This window comes from Azolla caroliniana, unplaced genomic scaffold, assembly GCF_043228905.1.
Source record: "Azolla caroliniana isolate FFs.n. ecotype wild unplaced genomic scaffold, voAzoCaro1.0.p SCAF_1, whole genome shotgun sequence".
Classification (NCBI taxonomy): Eukaryota; Viridiplantae; Streptophyta; class Polypodiopsida; order Salviniales; family Salviniaceae; genus Azolla; species Azolla caroliniana.
Genome location: NW_028230436.1, coordinates 4,488,823 through 4,514,470, shown reverse-complemented (window position 1 = coordinate 4,514,470; position 25,648 = coordinate 4,488,823). Strand labels below are relative to the sequence as shown.

At 36.8% G+C, this 25,648-nt stretch overlaps 2 protein-coding genes across 3 annotated transcripts; both read left to right on the top strand.

The window, feature by feature from the left end:
- The first annotated feature begins 2,121 nt into the window (after nt 1-2,121).
- On the top strand, nt 2,122-9,120 carry LOC147868482 (calcineurin B-like protein 1). Of its 2 annotated transcripts, none has more exons than XR_015529807.1 (9): nt 2,122-2,253; nt 5,657-5,814; nt 5,912-5,994; nt 6,090-6,149; nt 7,024-7,132; nt 7,220-7,272; nt 7,373-7,453; nt 8,056-8,158; nt 8,596-9,120. XR_015529807.1 is itself a non-coding variant. In XM_087319736.1 (9 exons), exons 2-9 carry the CDS (start codon nt 5,736-5,738, stop codon nt 8,660-8,662), a joined length of 645 nt encoding a protein of 214 aa, XP_087175862.1. In that variant the 5' UTR covers nt 2,122-2,253; nt 5,657-5,735; the 3' UTR covers nt 8,663-9,120. The 2 variants fall into 2 exon arrangements, 1 of the variants encoding a protein (XP_087175862.1); XM_087319736.1 differs by having other exon boundaries at nt 8,046-8,158.
- A 4,829-nt stretch (nt 9,121-13,949) lies between these two features.
- LOC147868481 (sucrose synthase 4-like) lies at nt 13,950-19,423 on the top strand. The gene is made up of 15 exons (XM_087319730.1): nt 13,950-14,113; nt 14,260-14,383; nt 14,628-14,788; nt 15,358-15,553; nt 15,672-15,790; nt 15,873-16,089; nt 16,202-16,297; nt 16,490-16,663; nt 16,759-16,875; nt 16,961-17,127; nt 17,222-17,446; nt 17,562-17,883; nt 18,149-18,393; nt 18,696-18,834; nt 19,128-19,423. Exons 1-15 carry the CDS (start codon nt 14,010-14,012, stop codon nt 19,164-19,166), a joined length of 2,445 nt encoding a protein of 814 aa, XP_087175856.1. The 5' UTR covers nt 13,950-14,009; the 3' UTR covers nt 19,167-19,423.
- Nucleotides 19,424-25,648: the final 6,225 nt, after the last annotated feature.

Sequence of the window (25,648 nt, the reverse complement as noted above, 5' to 3'; positions counted from 1 at the left end):
AGTGTCATCTTTAGAACCAAGTGGAAGAAGTCAACTTTGGATATCAAAATGATCCAACTTTGAAATCGAGGGAGACAATTTTGATTAGAGTGCTCATGTGATTGGACTTGCATTGTTATTTATTTTGATATTGGTTATAATGATTTTGAATAATTCACATTCATCGGGCTAACCCCACTTCAATCCTTGTAAAGTTGTATGTCAAGTTCACTTCCTTTTTCAAAAGGTATAAACCCGGGTTCATTTAAGAAACAAGAAGCAATAATCATGTGTTGATAGATTACATTGAATAGTTTATATATATAGGTCGATTAATGTTTTGTATCTGGGAATATCTATTTATACCACTTTAAGTGGTGGTGAAACTACCACATGTAAATACAAATGCAATTATTATTTGATACATTGAATAAGTAGGAGCATCTAAATCCACTTTTACAATGTATAAAGGCAATGCTTTTGCATCGTGCACTAGCATGTGATATGTCTCATTCAACTCCCTAACTATACCTTTCAACCCTTGTTTGCGGGTTACCCTGATAGATGATCTCCCACACACCCATGCAATCGATAAAAAAAAGTAGTAAGTCAAAACATGAAGACATGTTTAGAATGCTATATAGGACCCTTGATTATCTATTAAGAGTTGGTAAGATAATAATTAAGCTAAACGTATCTGAAAAATATGCTAAAAGTATTCGGCATCCAAAAAACAATATACGGAGTGAATAAAGGATATTTTGTGGCTCTTATAAGTGTATATTCAAAAGAAAAAGTATGTTTTGTTTAATAAATAATTTGGTTTGTGCTGAGAAGATTTGGCAACAATTTGATAAACATATGTTAATGAGACGAGCCTCCTTTTGATGTAAGAGATGGACAAGTAGATGTTTTATCCATAATTTTTGCAAGGTTGAGTGTAACACTTAATAGTACGACATTAAAATTTTCTTTTACCCTATTTGAAGGATATTTGGTTTCTATTTCAAGATACTTATTTCTTATGAGCATATGGACTTACATACATATTTAACATACGCAAAACATGCCAATGTGCTTATTCGGTTTGGGGAAAAGTAGCTATCAATCATTATTCGGTTTGGCTTAGTGTTAGTCTCAAACTTGGACTCCATAGTGGTAGTGCCCCAAATGTAGAATTTCATAGCTCTAATATTGAAGCTAATGTACTAATTTGGCTTGGTAGTTTTCAATCATTATTGTCTCAATGCTAAGTGAGCAAACAAAGTGAACTAAAAGATTATGCATGGGTCCCTAAAAGGATTGCAAAAGGTTATGCATGAAATTGTTCATTGATAATGCCATTTTAAGGTCTAAACCATACAAACACGATCCCTATTGGGGAACCAAATTCAATGAAATCTTTATCGGCTCCCCAATCAACAATAAGAACTTAATCTACATCCGCCCACCCCTCTCTACGCACACATATCTCTTGTTATGAAACTCGAATGATAGTTTATGGCAATAACATCAAATAAATGATAGTTTATGGTAGTAACATCATTCGCCAACCTTTTTTTGTGTTTAGGATTAGAGATATACATATACACTAGCATTAAGCCATGTTTTTACGAAACCCAATTCAAACTCACTATATGCACTACTTAGTACTTTAGTAGATGCCAATATGGAATGTAGGGGGTTCAATGTACAGCAATATAGTTCCAATCAAACAACTTTACCAAAAGAGCTACAATCATTTGAGTTCTCTCTCTCTCTCTCTCTCTCTCTCTCTCTTTCCTTCTCCCATAGGTCAAATTTGGCCTCTTCATGGACAATAAAACATCTATTCTCTCTGTTTCTCTCTCTCATGAGTCATGAACACATGTGTGCACAAAAGAGTGACCTTGAGGAAATAGAAGAAAGAGACGTATGTAAACTACACCATCTATGACAACATAACGTACGATTAATCATCGTTAATCATCGTTAATCATCATTAATCATGGTGGTGTGGTGTGCCCACATTTTGAGTGTGCTTTTATTTGTGCCCACATTGGCACGCCATTCATTGATGACTCTGTTTCAACCTCTTTTCCCCTTTACACTTTATTTTTTCAATCAGTAAATATTTATATATGTACATATATCGTCAGAACCACTCATTCATCTCTGTCTCTGTCCCTACTCTCTTTCTCCCTTTGATTGCCTCCCTCCTTCCCGCACACTCATCTGCATCTTCACCAAAACAGAGTCTCCTGGATCTCAACCATGGCCGAGGTCCCACTACAGGCATGCTTTTAACTCCTCTCTGTAAGATTTCTGTGTGTGTGTGTGTGCGCGCCCGTGTTATTGTCAGAGAGAGAGAGAGAGAGAGACAAAGAGCTTATGTAGATCAACTTCATATGAAGATATGTGATATTGAATCTTCATATATGTGATATTGAATCTTCATATATGTCTGAGAGACATCGAGAATAATCATGTAAATCCACATTATAACGAAAAATGTGAACTTGGATCTTCATATACGTGTGTATGTGTGTCTCTTTGTGTGTGTGTGTGAGAGAGAGAGAGAGAGAGAGAGAGAGAGCGTTCATGTATGTCAATGTATTAAACCATTAAGATGTGTGGTTTGGATATTTCTACGCAAGGTAGAGAGATAGGGAACAGATCTAGCTCTGTTAGTAATTCTGTCAGCTTCAGACTAGAAGGTTCATGCTTTCAACTCCTACATTCTCCGCGATGATTTAGCGAATTATTGAGATTTGTATCCAATTTGATGGGATAATAAAAACATGACTTACCAGTACAGTACAACACTAGAGATAGTTAAACTTTAATATTGTCCTGGGGGACCAATATGACTCATCGAACAAACGACCACACATGGAGCCCAAAGGAGGCTATAAAATGTCGGTGTTGCTATAAAATATGCAGGAAGCATGTTTCTACTGTCAGAAGTTAAGTAGGAGCACAAAAACCATGGGATGGTGATATCCTGAGGGGTGATTGATGGTTTAGGAGATCCAAACTAGATTGCTCAACCTCCATGGAGGTTCAGAATTTGCCCCTCTTCATGTACTGAATGCGTATTCTTGATGTTCACCCCTCTGCAACCAATTGCTTTTTATCTCATGTAAAGTGAAATTGACATTAAAACTTGAGTTTATCTGCTTGGGTGTCAAGAGAAATGATTGATTTTGGCCAGCTGCGATGTATATCATCTTGTGACTGGTGTGAGTTTGCAACTTGTTGCAAACAGATGCTTGTAACCTCCCAACAAACAAATTAAAAATTTGTCACACTAGCTTTTTTATTTACCTGTTACAGAAGCAATTGCATAAAGAGTGCCAATTTCTTTCTTTCATTCTGGATCCCACTCTCACACTCCTTGCAAAGATCTCCTCCACGTCACTCTTATACTAGTCTCTCTCATCCCTCCTCTCTAGCAAGTCATGAGACCATATATATTTTTGATGTATAATAACTTGACACAGTCTCGTAAAAGTTAACACACATGTTGTACGTGTAATATAGACGTTGAGACATCTATATTCGTTACAAGATACACACATACAAGTTGAATTTTAATAACATGTCTGCAATTGATAGGAAGTGTGCTGCCAAAATGTTGCAAATCACACTTGTAACTGACTCTGTATGAGATGTATCGAGGGATACTGACTGGGATTTCATTTAGTACATAAAATGTTTTATCAACATTGTCTCCTAAGATATTGTCCCACACGAAGGGGAACCCTTTGATTCATTGATTGAAAGCATATTGCTCTCGGATGTGGCACTCATGAAGTTATCAGCAGCAAGCTCAGCAGTCACTACATGGCTGTTCAAGAATTGGTGCCAGATGATCTGTGGAAAGATTTTTTTGACAGCAACAGATCAATACTCGTGGTGCACACCAATGTCATCTAGCATAAGTTGATTGAATATAAAGCTTGTTTAGTGGTCAAGATGTTGCATACATGACATGTTACCAAATGTGGTAGAAGACAATTTCATCTTCCATTTAATGTGAAAGTATATCTTTTGCGAGGAGTGATGGGCAGGTTTGCTTTGGTAGCTTTAGAATTCTAACACGTTTAAGATAGAACATGCTTTTTCTGTACCGTTATTGAGGAGGATTTCAGACACAGATTCCTTCCCAATTACAAAATCCATTTGGGTCATCTTATTGCAACTTTGGGCATCGTTAACTGGGATAATGTTGTCATCACCCTTTTTCTGTGTTCTCGGCCAGGAAGCCAAAGCTTTACCCTCCCCATCATGTAAGGTAGTGCATGACTGTCTTGGCTATTGCGGTCTATGCTACAATTGGGGTATGAGAAATGGTTATTATAAGTTGGTACTCCATAGAGAGAGAGAGAGAGCTTGATATAGATCAGCGGGTCATACATTCTACCTCTAATTTCTGCTCAAGTGTCATGAACTCTATGATAATGAATATGATGGAATTAGAAGAGAGAATTATTAGAAAAAAGAAGATAACTGCATGAAGTGTCTGAGATGTCCTGTTTTCACATAAAACTCAAGGTCATATTGATGGCTTATTGTTGTTCTGAATACCATTTTATATCCCTATCTCAGTATTTATCCATGTCCAAACAAATAAATATGAAAAAATTGCTGTTGATAGAATGTATATTTGAGTCTACTCATAAGATATATTAAACGGGTTGAAGTGGGAAGATTAATCTCCAGATTGAGCATGGTATAGTTCCATCTGCTTAGCTGACACGACATGTATCTCCTTTACCTTCTCAATATTATTATATATTCATGCTCGCCTGATGTGACTATCATATGACCAGTACTCTTTTAAGGGTTGGAGGTATATACGTTGTAGTGAATCGTGATAGTAATTTAAGTGCTCTAGCTGGGAAGTGATTAGCCAATTCCTCGTCTTAGTTTCAAAGAGGACCAAAATGCGCTTATTCATCTCTCAAAGACATACTTTATATTCCCTGTGAGAGAATGCAATTAACAATATATCTCTGCATGACATAAATAAAATGATTCTGAAGTTAAACTTCATTCTAACACTCAGTCTCCACTCTTGGACAATTAAGTTTCAAATTCATGAAGCTGCAGGGAATACTTGTCTAGCTGCAGAGAGTTATTTAAATGTCTAAAAGATAGCTGTCAAGAGTGCAATTGTGCTGGCCATCTAACAAAAATGAAAGTAATCCGTGGAGTATTTAAATGTCAGTCACTATTCTGTAATCATATTAATGTAGTTCTCTTTATAAATATAACAAATGTAAGTGCTCTATGCATGATCAAGGCCTTGGTCTATGAACTACAACAGAGTATTATGATATGAGGGATTCTATGAATAGGCTGATGGATTAGTCCCATTATTGCCAGCATGAGCCTGGAATAAAGTGACTTTGTGCTCTTCATAAATAAGAGACCAAATTCCAGTACATAGAAAAGTTGTCGTTGAATACTCTTACAGCAGGTTATTATTTAAGTGTACTATGGACGGAGGCCATGCAATGTAAGAACAAATTGGGTTTGTATTCTATCTAGACTCTCGGAATCTGGATATAACAAAGAGAGAGTGTGACAATGTCTGCTATAAAATAGATAATGTGAGCTGACATAATTGGAAAACAACTGGTAGAGTAAAATAACTCTATTCTAACATTTGAGTTATTTTATTTTATTCCAGACTCTCAGGATCTAGAGAGGGTGCACAAAGTATCTGCTGTAAAATAGTAGATGTACGGTGAAGCAGGTTATTGTACCATATGGGCTGTTTCCAGTCAAAACCTCTAAAGCAGGTCTCAGGACATGAGAACCCTCTCACACTTTCAATGCGGACATCATGTAAGGAAATTTCGAGCTCAAAATATTTGGACTATGCTGATAGAACTTTAATATTATTCAGAAGATTATAATTGTGTTTTTTAATTTGAGCATGCAGTTAGTATTAGTGAAGTGGAGGCTTTATATGAACTTTACAAACAGATAAGCAGTACTCTGATAGATGATGGTGTCATACACAAGGTACAAATTCAGGTTTATATTAATCTTCCATTCAATGCAGTTTTTCCTATTTTCTTCGAGTTATGATAGTTAAAGAAGTCTTTGACACAATGCAGGAAGAATTTCGACTAGCTTTGTTCCAAAACAAAAAGAAAGAGAATTTTTTTGCAGATAGGGTATGCTTCTCAGTAAACTTCTTATGCTGTGAATGTTGTTTTAAGTATTCAATTTTCCTGTATGACTGCAGCCAGATCTTTTTAATGCTAAATTAGAATATTTATACAGAGATTAATCATCATTTGATTTTTTCTGCAAGATGAGCATAAACTGATGCGGATTTGACCTTTTAGTTCCTTCCGAGTTTCTTAAATTTGCAATTGAATATCCTGATTATTTGTTTCTCAATGGCTTAGCTACTTATTCATATGTATTATGATTTTATTGACTTGTCTCTAGCCGTCATACATACGCTGATTATTTATCTTCATGAAAATAGGTGTTATTTTATTAAACTAGCGTTCAAATATGTGTAGTATTGTATAATATATCCATAAAAGTTTGTAATTTTACCCTAAAACTTATTGTATGCTCTCTGTTTTTAAATCTTTCTTCAGATCAACTTTAGATCTTTCCATTAGAATGACCCACTTTTTAGCATAAGATTATTTTCCATGAGGAAATACTATTAAGAGGTCTCTGGGAAAAGACCAAAATAGAAATATCTGTCTTTTACATATTTAAGGAGCCAAACATGAAAATGGTGAGAACCCTATTTGAGTATCTATGAAAAGATCCTAAATACAATTATCAGAAACATTCAATGTGAATAAAGCCCTGATGTTTACTATCATGCCGTTCTCTGTAATATTTTGTTTAATAAAAAGAGCGTATTGCTGTGGTTAGATGTCTTAACATGAAGCTATTGCCTTGCTGATTCAAAATGCTGCTAGAAATTATGGTGAAATTGTGAAGCAATTAAATACTACGTTAAAAGATTAGAGCTTATTGAAATGCCTGGGCATTCACTAACAGACTCTTATGAATCTTCAGGTGTTTGATGTTTTTGATGTCGAAGGGAAGGGTTTGCTGGAATTTAAGGAATTTGTGATGGGTCTCAGCGTATTTCATCCAAATGCTACTGATGGGGAAAAGATTGAATGTAGGTCTTTTTGACTTTCTAGATATTCAGTTCATTATTATATGATGAAGCTATACTTTTGACAAACACTTCGGTTTGTTGGAACAGTTGCATTCAAGCTATATGACTTTAGGCAAAATGGGCACATTGGACGAGAAGAGGTGATCCTTTAGACAAACGATTATTGATTCTTTATTTTGTTTCCAATCGATGGCTGTAATTTGTGATACTGATGCATATGCTTGATGTATAAATATATAGGTCAAATTGATGTTGGTTGCACTGATGGCAGAGTCTGATATGGAGCTGTCTGATGATGTGATTGCCACAATCTTAGACAAGGTATTTGACAGAATACAAGCACAGCCCTTTTTTCTCTTGATTTGCTAGCGTCCTTTGAACTTCAAGCAGTACATATCACATGAGAAAATCTGTGCACTCGTTTAGAACAACTATAAGAAATCACCTCCCAGCTGCAAAGCCTATATTGCATTATGATGTCAATTTTGAACTTGAAGGTGCACCTAAAATTGATGAAAGATTGCAGAAATAAAACTCAAAGGAATGCCCAATGTTAATCAATTTAGAGTTAGCAGTACGTCTGAGGGTCCATGCTCAAATTTGAAACTTTGTCATTGAATGCTAAGTTTTATATGGAACCTTACCTTGGGCGTCAGACTTAATGCCTTTGCTCTGCATGCATTTGCTATTCCTAAGGGCAACGATTCAAATATATTTAAATATGAGGGGGTGGATGAGATTTTTGATGTTGTCTAAGAAAAGTAATATATAGTGAAGGAATTTGTGATTATGTCACAACTGTCTTTGCACTTGTGTTTGGGGACATTATATGTATGCATTTAGTTTGTGCCATTTATAAGAGGAACAAGTCATAGTAAATATCAGTTTTGCTGTAGAAACTCTATTTTTTTAGACTTTTGCAGATGCAGATTTAAACAAGGATGGCAAGATCGATAGAGAAGAGTGGGGAAGATTCGTTTCCTGCAATCCTGCCCTCATAAAGATGATGACATTACCTTACCTCAGGTATCGAAAAACATTAATTCATGAAAGTTGATAGAACCATACTATAGCTCAAAAACTTTAAGTTGGTCAATTTTTTATTCAACTGTAAAGATAATAGAAATATTCGGAAAAGTTGGGGTTCTTCAGCGCTTACTTAAACATAGTTTAGGGAACTATATAGTTTTAGTTAATGATCAATATGTGTGCCCCTAATTAGTGATTGTAATATCGTGTGATTAGTTCTATTCAGTAACATAAATAATATTTATCAGCCTACTAAGTGCAAATTATGGGCAAACTTACCCTCTAAAGTAATTCCTCATTATAATCAAATTATTTACTTACTAAGCTCAGTAAAACTAGAGGGGTGATTTGGTGATTTAAAAGAAGAGGGGTGGTGGTCTAATATATTTTACTGCTGAAGGCTATCTGGGTAAATGTGTTATCTTGTATTACAGGGATATCACGACTACTTTCCCAAGCTTTATATTCCATTCCGAAGTTGATGATTTATCAACTATTTAAGGAACTCAGCATAGCTGTGCCGTTTCAAGAATGCACCATGTCACAAAAGTCTGGCATAGTCACAAGGAAACCAGTTTGACAATTGGATACCATATGTAATGTGCTTATAGACTAAATATGTCAGAGGGCTTGAAGGTTGACTAATTTAAGGTACATAACATATTATGAATCTTCATGTAGTCAATATTTCAAAGGAGTCGGAGATTGACTAATTTAAGGTACATATCATATTAAGAATCTTCGTGTAGTCTTAAAACTGCAAGATAGTGGTGATTCTTGATCATTCATTCGTGAGGGAAAAACTGTTCCGAACAAAAGAATGAGAAATACTTTTCCTTCACAGTGACCTTTTTCCTTCTACTTGTGTAAAAGATATTGTATTAGTTGCAGTATGGAATGATTATAATGTTACCGCCACACGATTGTAAAGGGTAATAAGAAATCTCTAATTGCATTTATTCTCTCTTTCTCTCTCAATGAGGGAGAGAAAGTGTCATCAAATAGGGAATGTCTGAGCAGGGAAAGTGTCATTGAAAAGAGAATCTCTGAGCAGGGAAAGTGTCATCGAATAGAGAATTGATGTGCGAACTATGAGCTAGATTTCCTCCTAATGTTAAGATTTTGTTTTGCTGAGACAAGTTGTTCCTCTGATCTTAAATCATGATGGAAAGTCTACTATGTATGAAAGATTGTACATCGATAAGAGTGATCTCTCTCTCACTCTCTCTCTATCTGTGTCAAAAGGCACTAACATTTGTCTCATATGCTGGTTTTCTCCTCTTGTAGACTCTAATATATCTTTCTTTATTCCTCCATGCGTATAAGATAAAAACAGTCATAATATGTTGAATGTATCAATCATGAAATCTTACAAAGTGCTTGTTTAATCTCCTATAATGAATGTGATCTATTTACAAAAACGATAATGCATACATAGAAGGTTTTTTTCCTAATCCTATCAGAATACCATAGCCTTGTGTTTGAAGTTATGATACTTGAACATGTTAAAAATATTTGCCAATGTTGAGTCTTATATTTCTGGTGAACACCTTAAAAAACGCCATGCTTGTGTGACATACGTACTACTAACTACCTACCAAAGGTCATCTTGTGGCATACATGTTTTAACAATTTTCACTATTAACTACACATGGGTTTTCTTTAGTTGCAATTTAAAGTATCTTTAGTGCTCAAATCTTATCAATTAACAGTGTAAATGGTTTGGTCTATGCCATGCCTATAACTTTCATCTTATCAATTAACATTTCCCATGGTCTAAGTCTTTGGATATGGTTTAGATTCAATCGAAAGAGCTATTATTATGCATAATAGGTATGGTTGTTTGTTTTGCCATTTACCTTTAGAAGAGTCCAAGTCTCCTAACATGAATCCAAATCTTATAATTGCAAATCTTGACAAAATGTTATATTTTATGTAGTCTTTTTAATATACTAATGAATGCAAAACCTGTGAAATTTTCAATTATTACTAAGAATGTACTTATCTCAAAAGTTTGCACCAAAATTATGAAACAATTGTGGAAAGAAACTCAAAAGAGATATTTGCTTTTACCAATGCATATATTACTAACAGGAAATTTCCAATAGAATAAATCATTAGTAGAGGGACATGACATACATACATTGATAATTGAAGTTCCCTTTTAGTTTTGCTATCTATCTTTTTCTTTCACCATTCAAAGAAGTTGCTCTTAGATATTTGGAATCACAAAATTTTGGAAAATGGGGTAACACAATGTTAATGAAAAACTCAAATATTTCTAGAGAAACCTCAAACTATGTTTCCAAAACCCCATTTAAACAATTACCACACATCCTCTCTTTAAGAGGATGTCACTCTTAAAAGTCAACATACTTTGCCAAGTTGCCGCTAAATGATTTAACTATCAAAGTTTTTGGACATGTTGATCAAACTATTGTGTGACCATATAAATTAAGTATTGTTACTCAACCATGTAATCAAAAGGAAAACAAAATTAATCCAAATGGCTCCTTTAGGTTGATTACAACACAAAAGTTCATGCTTGGTCGTAGAAAAATGATTGAAAGTTGTTTAGGACAACAAGGTTCACATTTGGTATTCTGAGAGGGTGTAGGTTTATTTGGAATAGTTGCAAGGTTTCCGGATATCACAGGGTCCAATAATACATTTAAATGGAGCACAAGACCTTGCATGGACATTTGTTGAGAAGAGGACTCTTGCCAAAATATCAACAAATGGTATTCATTATGAGATAATTGGGAGGCATATGTAGATGGAGGAAAGAGTAACAAAGTTGTAGGGATTCCAAACATTATCTCTTGGTGGCATCATGTGATTACGTGGGTAGGCAATCTCCACCAATGTTGACACCTAAGGTATTCATTTTGAGGATTTATGATTACCTTGTGGAGCCGCCTTAAGCATAAGAAGAAATGCTAATGGAATGTGTTTTTTTTTTGCACAATCAACGAGGAAAATAGTAGACATTGTTTTGTTTCTTGTCCAAAAACAAGATGAATGGGATTGGAAGGTAACTAATTCAATGTGAACGTCTCCAATTAGATTAGTGAAATCCCCATTCGTTTGGGTTTTGCATATGTGGTGCCCCACTTCCAAGTTATTTTGGAGGAATTAACATATTGGGGGCCATGCAACAATTGTAGTATGAGAAATGCCCTTGCTTTTGATTCACAAGTTGGGGTCAAGAAATACATTCCAAGGTTAAAAGGGTTTGTTAAGGATTCTATCACACAAATAACTACAAGTATGTAAGGTGCGAGGTCATCATGTTCAACATTGAATCAATTTGTATGCTAGGAGTGAGTTCTTAGTATGTGGACCCACACAAATCCAAACTTCGTTAGAAGTTAGTGTAGGTAGTGTGGATTGATAGAGGGATCCAAACTTCATTGTTAGCCATGGAATTTAAATTTACAAAGACAAAGAAGAAACCTCAGGTTATCATTTAGGCCTAATGAAAATTATTATTTATGAACCTCCGTTATCATTTAGCACAAAAAAAGTATGAATAGTTATACAAATTAATGAAATATAGAATTTTCAATAACTTTTCAAATTTGGCTAGCCCAAAAAAATATAGGCTTCCTTTGATATATAAACTTTATAATATGTATTGTTTCAAACTAGGCTTGTGCAAAACTTTAGAATTTACATATGAAATATAGAATTTACTATAACTTCTCAAATTTGGGATAGCGAAAAAATACAGGGTTCCTTTGAAATATAAAGTTTATAATATTGTTTCAAACTAGGCTTGTGAAAAATTTTAGAATTTATAAAATATTTTTTCAAAATTGGCTAGCCAATAAATATAGGATTCCTTTGAAATATAAACTTTGTAATATTGTTTAGAGCTAGGCGTCCTATTGAAATATAGATTTGGCAATAACTTCTCAAACTAGAATACGCAAAGCTTTTTTAAGTGTACACCAATAAACTCATGGGAGTATGCAAGTAGTGGGGTGTTTCAAGAATGCTGACAAATGGTCATTCGATAACAACAAGTTACAATGTCGTGTCATGAAATGAAGACATCTCATTATTCAATGTTGAAATTGATGTAAGGATGTGTTCGATCAAGATGATAAGAAATGAAATATTGAATATAATGGAAGCCTTTTGTTGAAGTGGAGGTTTATCTTAGTCAACTTCACCGAAAGAAATATGCTTGAGACAACCAATAAAAAAGAATAGGTCTATAAAAGAGAGTTAACGTACAACAAAATCTCTTTTTCATGATGTATTTACAACTTTTTAGAATTCTAGGGGTTTTGTTGCACAATGTATACCAATACAGTAAAACCATGCTTATGGGGCATCAAGGAAAAACCTGGGGTCGAGTACATACATATTGGAAACACGAAAAATGTATGTATAATCGAATCATTATCAACATATGTGTGAAATTCGTACAACGTGTACAATGGGCGCTACTTGAATTCGATAAAGTGCATGATCCTTTTTAGGTTTGTAGACTTGACTTGCCACATGCTCATACTGAGAGACACACACACAAGCACCCACTAGCTTTTCTTAAATAAAAGGGGTTTGTGAGGTCCTATTGGCATTAAATCAAAGTGAATAACTGCGTGGGGATTTGTATTTAGAAAAAGTTTTTATGTACAATATTGACAACATAAAAATGGTTTAGTTTTCGTTTCAAAGTTTCAGTTCCAAACTTTCAAGGCAAGGCACTCAACCGTCCAAAATGTTATGCCAAAAGGTCAAAAGCTATCTTAATCAAATCATCTATAGTTTGGAAAACCAAATAAAATAGACATTCTTTCACAAAGCACGACACTAGGAGAGATCACAACATTGGACAATGCACACGCTCCTCGACATTCTATGAGGTTTGGCCCACAAAGACTATGTCTTTTGGTAGCCATTGTCAGAACTCAAAAGGGAGAGGCAAATTCCCAAAAGAGAGAAGTGTGCGCGCATGTGGGAGGGGCTGATTCTTGTCCTTGTTCTTCGTTTACAACAAGAATTAACCGACACACACACACAAACACATATGGCGAGAATCACGGGGGAGTTTAGTTACGTGATTAGTTGGGAATGCTTGGAAGGAAAGAAAATGGAAGACCCGGAAGAAAGAGGCCGAGAATATCTTATGTTTCCGATTTCAACTGGATTTTGGCGCCCGAAGACCGAACATGTACCATGAGATCGTTGGTTATTAGCGCGTCTTCTTCTTCTTCTTCTTCTTCTTATGGAGCTGAAGAGAATATGTAGTAGTATGCACATTGCAAAGTATGACCTCCCTGAAAAACAAAAAACAAAAAACACTCCAAAAGAGTCTTTGAGAAATGGCTTGCACGTGGCATATCCTGATTGGTCGACACATTTTTTTGGTTTATTTATTTATGGGCATTTTTTACTTTTATTTATTTTTGGCTTGCTGCGGACGTGGCATGTGGTGATTGGTTGACATGCTCAAGCCCCCATTTCGGGCATAACGCCTCCGGCGACGTGTGACGTGGCACGCTACCGTTGGCTGGACACGTGTCGCCTTCAAAATAAAGTCGTACCTCGGCCGAGCTGGCATCGGGGCGCTTACGTGGCGAGAGGTGATTGGGGCAGAGGCCTGTGAGAAGACAAGCCGTGTTCGTAATCATCATCATCATCATCATCATCATCACTTCTTCTTCTTCTTCTTTTTCTGCTTCATTTTCTTCATGTTTTTGAGCTTCTCCTCAAAAGCACTGTAAAACCCTCTCTCTCTCTCTCACTCTCTTTCTCTGTGTCTGTTTCCGCTCTTCTTCGATTTTTTGGAGTTTTCCATTGTTTCTTTGTTTTGTGTCCTTACTTTCTCTTCGCCATGGCCTCCAATGCAATGCTCACCAGAACTACTTCGAGCGTCGGGGATAGCCTCAAGGAAACCCTCCAATGCCATCGCAACTCCATTCTTTCCTTGCTCTCCCGGTACATAAACTAACTAACATAACCGTCAGAGACACCCTGCTGTATCATACTACTGTGCTTTTCCCTTTGATCAATTAATGTCTTCTTTCAGCTGCAATATTACTAATATCAAAGATGGGTTGCCTCTCTTGAACTGGATGATGCAGATTTGTTGGGCTTGGAAAGAAGATCCTTCAACCACATGATTTGAAAGCGGAATTTGATCATTTGGTGGAGGAGAAGGAATCATTGCAACACAGTGGATTTGAGCTCATACTGCAAGGGACTCAAGTAATTCAAAGATTTATTTCCTCCTCTTTATAGCACCACTTGGTTGGGTATCCACCAGAATACCCCTCAGCAGTAGTTTTGTTTTTCAAAAACCTAGGGGTATGCTGGTAGATATCTTTAAAGTGCAGAGGGATTGAGAGTTTCTCCCTAGAAATTATACACAATCTTATATTAAGTTACTCAATTTTTTCTTGTATTAATCTTGTGTTGATCTTTGCACAAACGTTTTGTTTGTTAATATCAGGAAGCCATTGTGGTGAACCCTTGGGTCGCTTTTGCGGTTCGGCCGAAGCCTGGCCTGTGGGAATATGTCCGGATCAATGTGGATGAGCTCTTGATCGAGCATCTCTCGACAGCCGAATATCTTGAACTCAAGGAACGTCTTGCTCTCGAGGATGCTATCAAGTAAGATTAAGCTAAACACAGTAGGATGATGGTGCAATAAGCTCAGAAGAAGAGGTTTTTAGGTGGGGGTTTTATTGTGAGCCATATATCTCTGGAATTGGACCAACATTATGGGCTTTCTGTTATGCGAGGTGGAGCATAGCCAGGCATCATCCAATGAGTCTCCTACAGAAAATGATAATGTTAAACGACGTAAGGCACAGGCAAACATGAAATAAAAGTGGGGTCTTTCTAACATAGGGAACATGATAGAAACTGGGATATTTACCCTAATAGAAAACATGATGGCCATGGGTAAAAACCCTCTTCCACCTCTTATGCTTCGCCTCTTATGCAAAAGCTCAGAATGCTGATCAATGTAAACATAAGGGGGAAAATAGGCTTCTTGCTTACATCCGAAAGGGATGGGAAACATCAGGGATTTAGCTGGGTATGCTCCTCCTCGCATGCTAAAGCTGCTAATGTTGAACAATATATGGGAAGCATGCAGAACTGTATATGGGGAAATTGTTATTGTGTGGGTTTATGGTTCAGTTTTTTTCCTTCCTAATTAAGTGCATACATGACAGGAGCAAGGCAGACCCCTTTGTTCTGGAGCTTGATTTTGAACCATTCAATGCATCTTTTCCACGCCTTTCCATGCCATCCTCTATTGGGAATGGAGTTCAGTTCCTTAATCGGCATTTGTCGTCAAAGCTTTTCCAAGATGCCGACAGCATGCAGCCTCTCTTCGATTTTCTCAGGGTGCACAAGTATCAGGGTCAGGTAAGTTTTGAAAGATTTAGATAAGCTCTTAATAGGGGTCATGGCAGAACCCGAAGTTAATATTTTGGTGGAAATCCCTAATAATGTCTTCTGAACTGACGGTATATATTTCTGGCAGACCCTTATGCTCAACGATAGAATCCCAAATATTCAGAAGCTTCGCAGTGCTCTTTTAAAAGCGGAAGAGTATTTGCATAAACTTCCATCCACTACTCCATATGAGGAATTTGCCATCAGGTTAGTATATTCATCTTATTTTATATCTTATTTCGCACCTCTTGTGAATCCGTTTGCTAACATTTCTAGTATATTCATGCAGACTCCAAGAAATAGGTCTAGAGAAAGGATGGGGTAATAATGCAGAGCTTAGCTTGGAAATGATACATCTTCTTTTGGATATCTTACAAGCCCCTGACCCAGACACTTTAGAGAAGTTTCTGGGAAGAATACCAATGGTTTTCAGTATTGTTATTATGTCACCACATGGGTATTTCGGCCAGGCCAATGTTCTAGGATTGCCTGATACAGGTGGTCAGGTATGAACTTTCCGTTATATAACAATCTTTTCAAACTACTCTGCCATTGCCGCGCTGCTTTGATGGACACCAGATTCAGGGGCTTAAACCTGGGGACATTAATTATGTGCAGATTGTCTACATTCTTGATCAAGTCAGGGCTTTAGAAAAGGAAATGATTGAGAACATCAACAATCAAGGGCTACAAATCATTCCTCAAATCATCGTGGTAGGTTCTCATCACTATATTTGCAGACCTCAATCAATCTATGGTTTGGGTATGTGCATACACATAACCTTAAACAGGAGTTGAGATGGAGGTTATGTATGGGTTCATTCATGTACAGACTGCTTTGGTTTTTGTAACTTTGTTTCGTAGTTTTTTATCACGACTAACTGATTTATATTTGTCCAATGGAAGGTTACTCGATTGATACCAGATTCAAAAGGGACAACATGCAATCAGCGTATTGAAAAGATAGGTGGAACACTCCACTCGAAAATTCTGAGAGTTCCATTCAAAACAGAAAAGGGAATTCTCCAACAATGGATCTCCCGATTTGATGTATGGCCTTACCTGGAGGTTTTTGCAGAGGTATGATCTCGTGGTAGTCATAGTATAACTTGGACGTTTGTTAGAATACTTTTGATGTTATCTTGCTGTTCTAAATGGTAATCCCATGATGGTAGGATGTCGGAAATGAGATTTGTGCAGAATTACAAGGCCCACCTGATCTAATCATAGGTAACTACAGCGATGGAAATCTTGTAGCATCTTTGATTTCTCACAAGCTTGGAATAACCCAGGTATACACTCATTGTTTTTATTCCTCTAATCTAATTGCAAGCATCTCCTTCGTCAGAATTGTTCTCATTTTGGCCTTGTTATCAGTGCAACATAGCACATGCCCTGGAGAAGACGAAGTATCCATGTTCAGATATATATTGGAAACAATTTGAGGAGAAATACCATTTCTCATGTCAATTCACCGCAGATCTTATTGCGATGAACCATGCCGATTTCATTGTTACTAGTACCTACCAGGAGATAGCTGGCAGGTTTGTTTCAATACAAGTTCTTTTATTCCTCTTTACCATGTTGGCGTTTCTTCTTTTATTATTCATTTTTTACCTGTGCTTTTTTTTTTTGCAGTCTACAAACTGTTGGTCAGTATGAAAGCCATGCTGCCTTCACTATGCCAGGACTCTACCGAGTTGTTAATGGCATTGATGTTTTTGATCCCAAGTTCAACATTGTATCACCTGGAGCAGATATGAGCATTTACTTCCCATACACTGATGCCTCCAAGCGTTTGACCTCCCTTCATGGGTCTATCGAGGAGCTACTTTTCAACCCCAACGACACAGAAGACCACACGTAAGGGCTAAGAAACTGGTTTTAATGAATGAATATTTGAAACCATGGCACTTGAATTAAATATTTATTATGCATATGTTTAACCCCCACTGGGCCTGAATTCTATTTTATGCAGAGGGTATTTGGAAGACAAAAAGAAGCCAATCATCTTCTCTATGGCACGCTTGGATCGAGTCAAAAACATCACTGGCCTGGTCGAGTGGTTTGCAAAAAGTCCAAAGCTAAGAGAGCTTGTTAACCTTGTTGTAGTAGCAGGGGATTTCAGTGTGGAGAAATCTCAAGATAGGGAAGAGATCGCCGAGATCGAGACAATGCATAAGCTCATTGTGGATTACAAGCTTAGTGGTCAATTCCGATGGATACGTGCACAAAAGAACAGGGTCAGAAATGGGGAGCTTTATCGATACATTGCTGACACAAAAGGTGCATTTGTTCAGGTTAGTTGTTATGCACATGCATGCAATCATACAGTAATCAAATCAATGAGGCAGAGCTAGGGCTGTTAGCTTGTGGACAGATTTCGTCTCTATGATCTTACAGAGCATCTTACACAACAGGGGATAGATCTATGCTTTTAACATGATAGTGGACATTAATATATATCATTATGTGGACATGATAGTACATTCATTTATTGAATGTATGCTGCACATGAAAACTGGCATAAGTAGATTTTCCTGAAAGAATTATTATACTTTGCAGCCGGCCTTGTACGAAGCATTTGGTCTTACTGTAGTTGAAGCTATGACTTGTGGGCTGCCTACCTTTGCAACATGTAATGGTGGACCCGCAGAGATCATAGTTGACGGTGTGTCGGGTTTCCACATAGATCCATACACAGGGGATGAAACTACTGAAAAGCTCATCAGCTTCTTTGAGCAATGCAAAGCGGATCCGGACCGATGGGTCCAAGTCTCCAATGCAGGGCTAAAGCGAATCTATGAAAAGTTAGTTTATCAAGCTCTTTGCAATTTATTTTTGTTTTAACTTCTTCTAATTTGTTCAACCTCATGGACTTTTATAGGTTACCCTTCTCGTAAGTTTAGAACTTCTAATTTATGTGCATTCAGACATTCTTTGCATGCTTTCATATGTTTCATATGATATCAAAGAGCATATAAATGCCGTTTTCTTGAATTCTTGTTGAATATCCTGTTTTGGTTAGTTTCTGCCTACATTTGGTGTGTTTTTACCTCACATTAAGATTTCCCACCAGTAAACTGAATTAACTAACATTATCAAAACACAGATATACATGGCAGATCTATGCAAAAAGGTTGATGACGTTATCTAGGGTTTATGGATTTTGGAAGTATGTGTCGAAGCTCGGAAGGCGAGAGAGCAGACGATACATCGAGATGTTTTACATATTGAAGTATAAAGATTTGGTAAAGGGCATTTTGCAACTCTTTTATGGCTCTTCATGTTTGTTTTCTTTATTTCTTTCTAATGGAATCTTCTTTACGCTAATATCAATAAAGTAACATTATCCAAAAAAAAAAAGTAGTAATGAAATGATAATGGAGGTTTTTTGAAATCTCTCTTGTTGATCTTGAAATGATTTTGTAATGGCTGCTCGGATGCAGAAATCTGATGTTTTTTAGTACAAATGAAAAAAAACAAATTATTTTCTTAGATGACTAACTCTCTTTGGTAAAATTATTTGCCATTTTCGTTTCAGGTTAAAACCATGCCTCTTGAACATGAAGAGGAGTTATGAATCCACAACATCTATAAATAAATATTGTAGCCATCGTTATGATAATCAACACCACCATAGTTGGTTATCCATATGTCTAAAATGAATTTCCATACCTCATGGCATAAATGAAAGCAAATATAAAGCTTATATGCAAAATCTTGTGAACATGACAATATGTATAAGTTGTTTTTAGTGTGTTCCAAAACAATGAAAGATGTAATCCAGACTCAGATTTTCTAATACCCTCCAAATGACCTCTTTGTCATTATAACTTCTTTTTATCTTCTTAACAAAAAGCATCTATCTATCTTTATTTGAATAAAACAACTATCAATCGGATAACCTCTTTCATTGCTTATTTGAAAATTCCCTCTTATCCAAATGGGTTTGTCATTTTCATCCAACAATATTCCAATGAAGCTTATCCTTGGTTTTATACTTGAGCGCACTAACTACGGAGTGGAAAAGACCTAGTGGGATCAACTGAATATTCATATTTAAATAAAAAATATTTCAAAATTACATTTTCCTTTCACGTGAATGTCTTAGCTGAACTACTTTTTCTACCATTGAGCTTAAAGCAATTTGGATAGTTGATGTGCATTATTACTATTTTGCAATCTAATACAATCCACACATGCCTTGTGATTGTATAAGCAAATTTTCGCTTGGGGCAAGACTACTTCAAGAGTGGCAATCACGTTGTATCCATCTAATCAAATATTTATGCATGTATAGGTTAGAGGATATCTTATAGGGAAAAGTACCAGGATACCCTTGGAAATTCGTCTATTTACCAGAATGCCCCTTGAAGTTCCAAATTTACCAAACTACCCCTATGTCCAAAAAATTACACTTTATAGAGTAATTAGACACTCAAATCTACAAGCCCCATTTACCAAAGATGGAAGAAATGGACCCGAACTAGCCCTATTTACCAACGATTTGAGTGTATAATTACTTTATAAAGTGTAATTTTTTGGACATAGGGGTAGTTTGGTAAATTTGGAACTTCCAAGGGCATTCTGGTAAATAGATGAACTTCAAGGGGTATCCTGGTACTTTTCCCTATCTTATATTATGAAGGAACTTTGTGCTAGGCCAAATATGTCAACAACATCCATTAGTCCTCATGAGTACTTTGATTAATAAAAAGCTAATTTATAGTATTTAGTGATTGTGTGGACTCCCATGGAACTTTTAGATTTTGGTTAGTTGGTTCCACTAGACTCAAATATTTAGGGTGACACACGACTTGGGTACGACACATTTCCCTTTGGTTTGGGTTAAGGTAGAGCTATATTGGGGCCAGAGGGGTTTATCCAAGATTTACAATTCCCTTTTCATGAACTTACAAAGATTTATCAAGTCATTTAGTTTGTTTGAAACCATTAATCATGAAATAGTTCTTTGTATTCAACTTTGCAAATTCCAGTCGCACTTGAGTGTACCTATACATCCTCCTTTGTTGGTTAGCTTTTGGAAATATTTTATCGATGGATCCTTGAACCATGTCATCAGCTAAGAAGGAGCTAGGCTATAATTAGACGTTGCTTTTGCAATTGAAATTACGTGTATATCATCTTATTATAGGAGCACATTGGCCGTATATGTACCATATTATTAACTTGATTGTTTTGGAGGACTTTAAAAAGCTTGTTATTAGAAAGTGATGCATCAATTATTTGGATTCCCTCGATTCTCACGAGACAATGCATTCACAATGAAAAGCACCGTACATCACATGGAAATTGTAATGATCCTAGATGTACATATTATGTATGTGTAAATGTAATGATCCTAGATGTACATATTATATAGTTTTAATTCGACAATCTAATATATCAATTAGAAATCTTATGTAGATTGAGACTTGAGCATAACTATGATAAAGGGTATTTAAAGGATTTTATAATAATATTTGGAAAGACCAGGAGGCCTAGGCCCTACATAGTGTGAAGATTGTCATGAGAAACTACAAAACTTCATTGATTTGTCACTTTCAAAGGTGTGAATGCATGAGAAACTAGACTTTTGAAGCTGTGTGAATGCATGGGAAACATAAAATTTGTCATTTGACAATGATATTGAATGAAAATAAGGGATTCTGTTTATTAGGGGCTGTACTAGTGTCATCCACCCTTTTGGCATTGAGACACAGCTATAGAATAGGACCAAAGGTCCTCCAAAGCAAGGCATTCAAACCTAGCATCAAAGGTGAAACACAAATTTAGATTACTTACAAAATAGAATTGTAGCTACAAGCTGTGCCCATCCATCTATTTGGCGAAAACAATAGTCATCGTCGTAGTGGGGGAAGGAATCCATCCATGATGTATATATATTTTATACTCATTTGAAGCATTCCTAAGCCTAAGTCATTTGGGACGGGTCTATAAATTTATAAGCATTACCAAGGAATTCTACCAGCCTCAAGTCAAGTCATGTTACAAATGATTGATGGAATATACATGTACGATAATATAGTGATACGAGTTTCGCGTCGTCGGTACGGTTAGGGTGTCATGTGTGGGTCAACAAAGAATTTGGTTGAGTCTCCTTGGGGGTTGGTAACATGTTAAAATGGGGACACACTTTAGTGTCTAGAACCTCATCATTAGCTTAAAGTCATCGAAATCAACATGGCCAAGGCCCTTATGGTCGACGCGAGTGATCATTCTCCGGCAATCTTCGAACGTGGTGCGATGGTCGCCGAGCCTGGTGAGGACGGTGTGGAGCTCGTCGGCCGTGATGTGGCCATTGCGGTCGAGGTCGAAGATGTGGAAGACATCGGTGAGCTCCTCGGTGCTCATGACTTCGGCATCCCACCGACGGTTAAGATCGATGAACTCCTGGAGATCGATGAAGCCGTCTCCGTCCGAGTCGGCCTCCTCGACCATGCGCTCGGCCGCCTCGAGAGTCATGTTCTCGTCCCCGAGCGACTGGAGGATGGCCTTCACCTCCTCAGCCGAGATCTTCCCGTCTCGGTTCGCATCGAATTGGTCGAAGATTTGCTTGTACTCTTGGATCGAGGCTTGGCTAGATGTGGCCGCCATGGGGCCGTGCCAGGCCCTAGGAGGAGGAGGAGGAGGAGAAGATCCCGGGCTCGGCTTCGGAATTTGGGGTGAGCCCAAGGAATTGGTGGTTGTGTTGGGGGAGGTGCTTGCCGATCCTTGTTTGGAGCTTCGATTCCGCGACAACGACGGCAAGTGGAGGAAGCATCGAGATGTAGGGTTGGGAAGCTTCTTGGAGATGGGGGATTGCTCTCTCGAGGAGGGGGACGATTCGGAATCCGAAGGATGGGATCGGGTCGGGGAGGTAGGGTTTGAGGAGAGCTTCAATCGGAGCTTCATGTTGGGGGGGAGGAGTTTAGGTTTTGGGCTTATGGTTTGAAAGAACAAAAGATGGGGAAGGATATGGAGAATTTAGAAGAAGAAGAAGAAGAAGAAGGAGATTCAGAGATATATGTGATAGAAAAGAAACAAAGAAAGATTGGGATATGGGAAGAAAGGAGGAGGAGAAATTGCATATGAATGGAATGGAGATGGAGGGAGGGAAATGATAAATATAGAAGAAAAAGAGATCCATGATGATGGATGGATGATGGAGGATGGATGATGATGGTGAGAAACAGAACAAAAGGAGAAACAAAGCAAACACAACGGAAAGGAAGTTTCCTCCCAATTTCCTGGATAGATAATTTTGGCTTTTTTTAAATTAAAAAACAAAAAAAAAGCCAGCCGAAGAGAGAGAAAAATAGAAAACCGCCCCACCCCCAAATAAAATAAAAACACACCACGTGTAGGCCCCCTTGGTTTTTCTCTCACTTCTTTTTCTTGATATTTTTGTTTTTTTCTGTTTGTTTTAAAAAAATATGATAGATTTCAATTGTTTTGTTTTGTTTTGTGACTTTTAAAAGGAGGTTTCATATATATATATATATATATGTATGTATGTATATATACTTTCCACATAGAAACAGGGGCAGGCACACATTATTTATTAAAGCATGCCATTCATATTCCATGTGATGTGCTCCCCCCCCAAACCAATCCTCGTCATTACCTCCGACGGGGCACTTTACACATCCATGTCCCTTTGCTTTACTCACACCTCCCGTGTCTCCTCAGAGACCCCTCCGCCCATTGTCACTGTCTCGGATCGTTACGCTTTTCGTATCTTTCTAGCCTCCCCGCCCCCCCCAAATTGAATCTTTCGTACTCGTGCCTGTTATTATCGAGGGAGGGCCTCACGTCTACTACGTGTTCCTATTCACACACACACACCCCACCCTTATCGATTGATACAATCCTGCGTATGTAGTAGACTTTCCCATCATGTTCTAAGGTTGGTCGAACAACTTGCCTCGAAATAAAAGAACACACCTTGCCAATAGGAGGCAATCTTATCCTTCCTTTGTACGTCGATTCTCATTATTCGATGACACTTTCCCTCCTCCTTAGGGAGCACTTAGGATTATCATGTATCGTTGTTGTTTTGATTCCTAGATTATATACTTCTCCTGAAAGGACACTTACCTCCTTCATTTTTAGGGAGGATACCACCCCAGTCTCGTTTCCCAAAAGGGCACTTATCTCTCAAGCCTCCATTCTTAATGAGGCACAAATTGCCTATAATGTTGATCAAATAATATAATCTTCTTTAATTTTCTATTATATTCGGTTAACCGTTTATGAGTATTATCATGATTCCTCGATGGTTGGTTTAGCATCACATTCATAGCCAATTAATCTATTGACCTCGATTCCAGTTGCACATGCAAGTTGAGGAGCTTTATGGGGAGAGAAGACTATTCTTAAACTGATTTTCGCCTTCTTACCAAGGTTTATCATAGTAAATTTTCATTATTTTTTTGATTGTATTATGTTTCTATTGCCCAATCAACTTTGGTCTTTATTCCCCCCCCCCCCCCCCCTAATTGCACACTCTTTTCATAGGGAATTCAATAGGGGAGGGCAAGTCGGTACTTTCAAGACATAATGGCATATGTTTGGAGGGAGAGTTGTCTATCGACATTGACATGTTTGGTAGCTTTGTTGCCTTAGATGACATTTAAAGTGTTGGAGAGGATGCACACTTCATGTTCAATATTATGTAGCAATATGTCGAAGATTGCTAGCTATAAATTTTTGATGGAGATATTTGTTACCAATACCACACAAGATGCAAGATGCAATAGTAAGTGAATGTAAATGAACCATATCTCAATGATATATTTCATGCTTGTCCCTAGATGAAATGACATGACATGACATGACATGACATGTTCCATAAAGTATGACCATGGTAAATTAGAAGCTACATTGTAATTTTAATGGAAAAACATCGAAATAGATGAAGTATACCCTAATCCAAGTGTACTCCTACTTTGAACCTTGTCAATGTGGAAATTGCAACATACAAATAATGATATTTTCAAAACGGGGTCGTAAATGAGACTGCAACTTTGTGTGTCCCAAGATGAAATTGCAAACTAGTCATTCTAAAGTAAGAACACAATAACTTGAAAATTACATGGTGGTAAACACTAGTAAAGTAATAAATACAAAACACACCCATTCACCTAATTGTATTCATAACAATTTGTACATAGGGTGGTATGCAATAACGTCTTCAATTGTCCCACCAAACTAGCAGTTTAATAACGTTTTTAATATTTACTTTTAATAACTACACAACCCTATGAAAGATATTGCAAGTTTGCAATAGGAGGCCATAAACATCCCTACCAACTAATTTTTTTTGTGTATTTCGATTTTTTATTGCCATTATATATAAGCATGATCGTGTTGTGGCGTGCTTTTGTTTTGTAATGTTGTAAAGTAATGGAGTTCGTTATTTGCAAATTGGGCCATATGCGATGATAGTTAGATCCTAAAATTTTGGCTTTACAAATTACTTTCCCCAACTGAAGGGTTGGGGTTCAAACAATAATCTTACTCGAAGGTGATGATTTCAAATAGTTAATGTTTTCTTACGCAAACCTTTACGAACTAACTTCTTAAGTTTTACAATGTAGAAAATGTGAGCACAGTATAAAATTCAATCCACCACGAGAAGTATATGACCCCTAACCAACCTCCCAATTATTGGCTCCTAATATTTTTCTAAACTAGTGATATGGTCACAACTGATTCACATTTATATTTGTTGACTAATGGTTCTAGAGTTAAGGTATACATTGAATTGTTTTAACATTTCAAAGTTCTAGATACTTTGACAAAATATTATTGTTCTCACTAGATTGACGGAAATAACTATGAAGACTATGAAAAAACCCGAAATTTTAAGGAACTAAGTAGAAAGAATCAAAGATTGACTAATTAACTTGTTTTGTTTATTCCTAGACATTAGAAATCAAACTTAACATTATTAAAATGGGGGGAGGAGGGCAAGAAAATTTCTATTATTTTCTCTCATACAATTATTGGACAACTTCTTTCGGTTGTGTTCTATATTAAGTTCTTAAACACACTCCT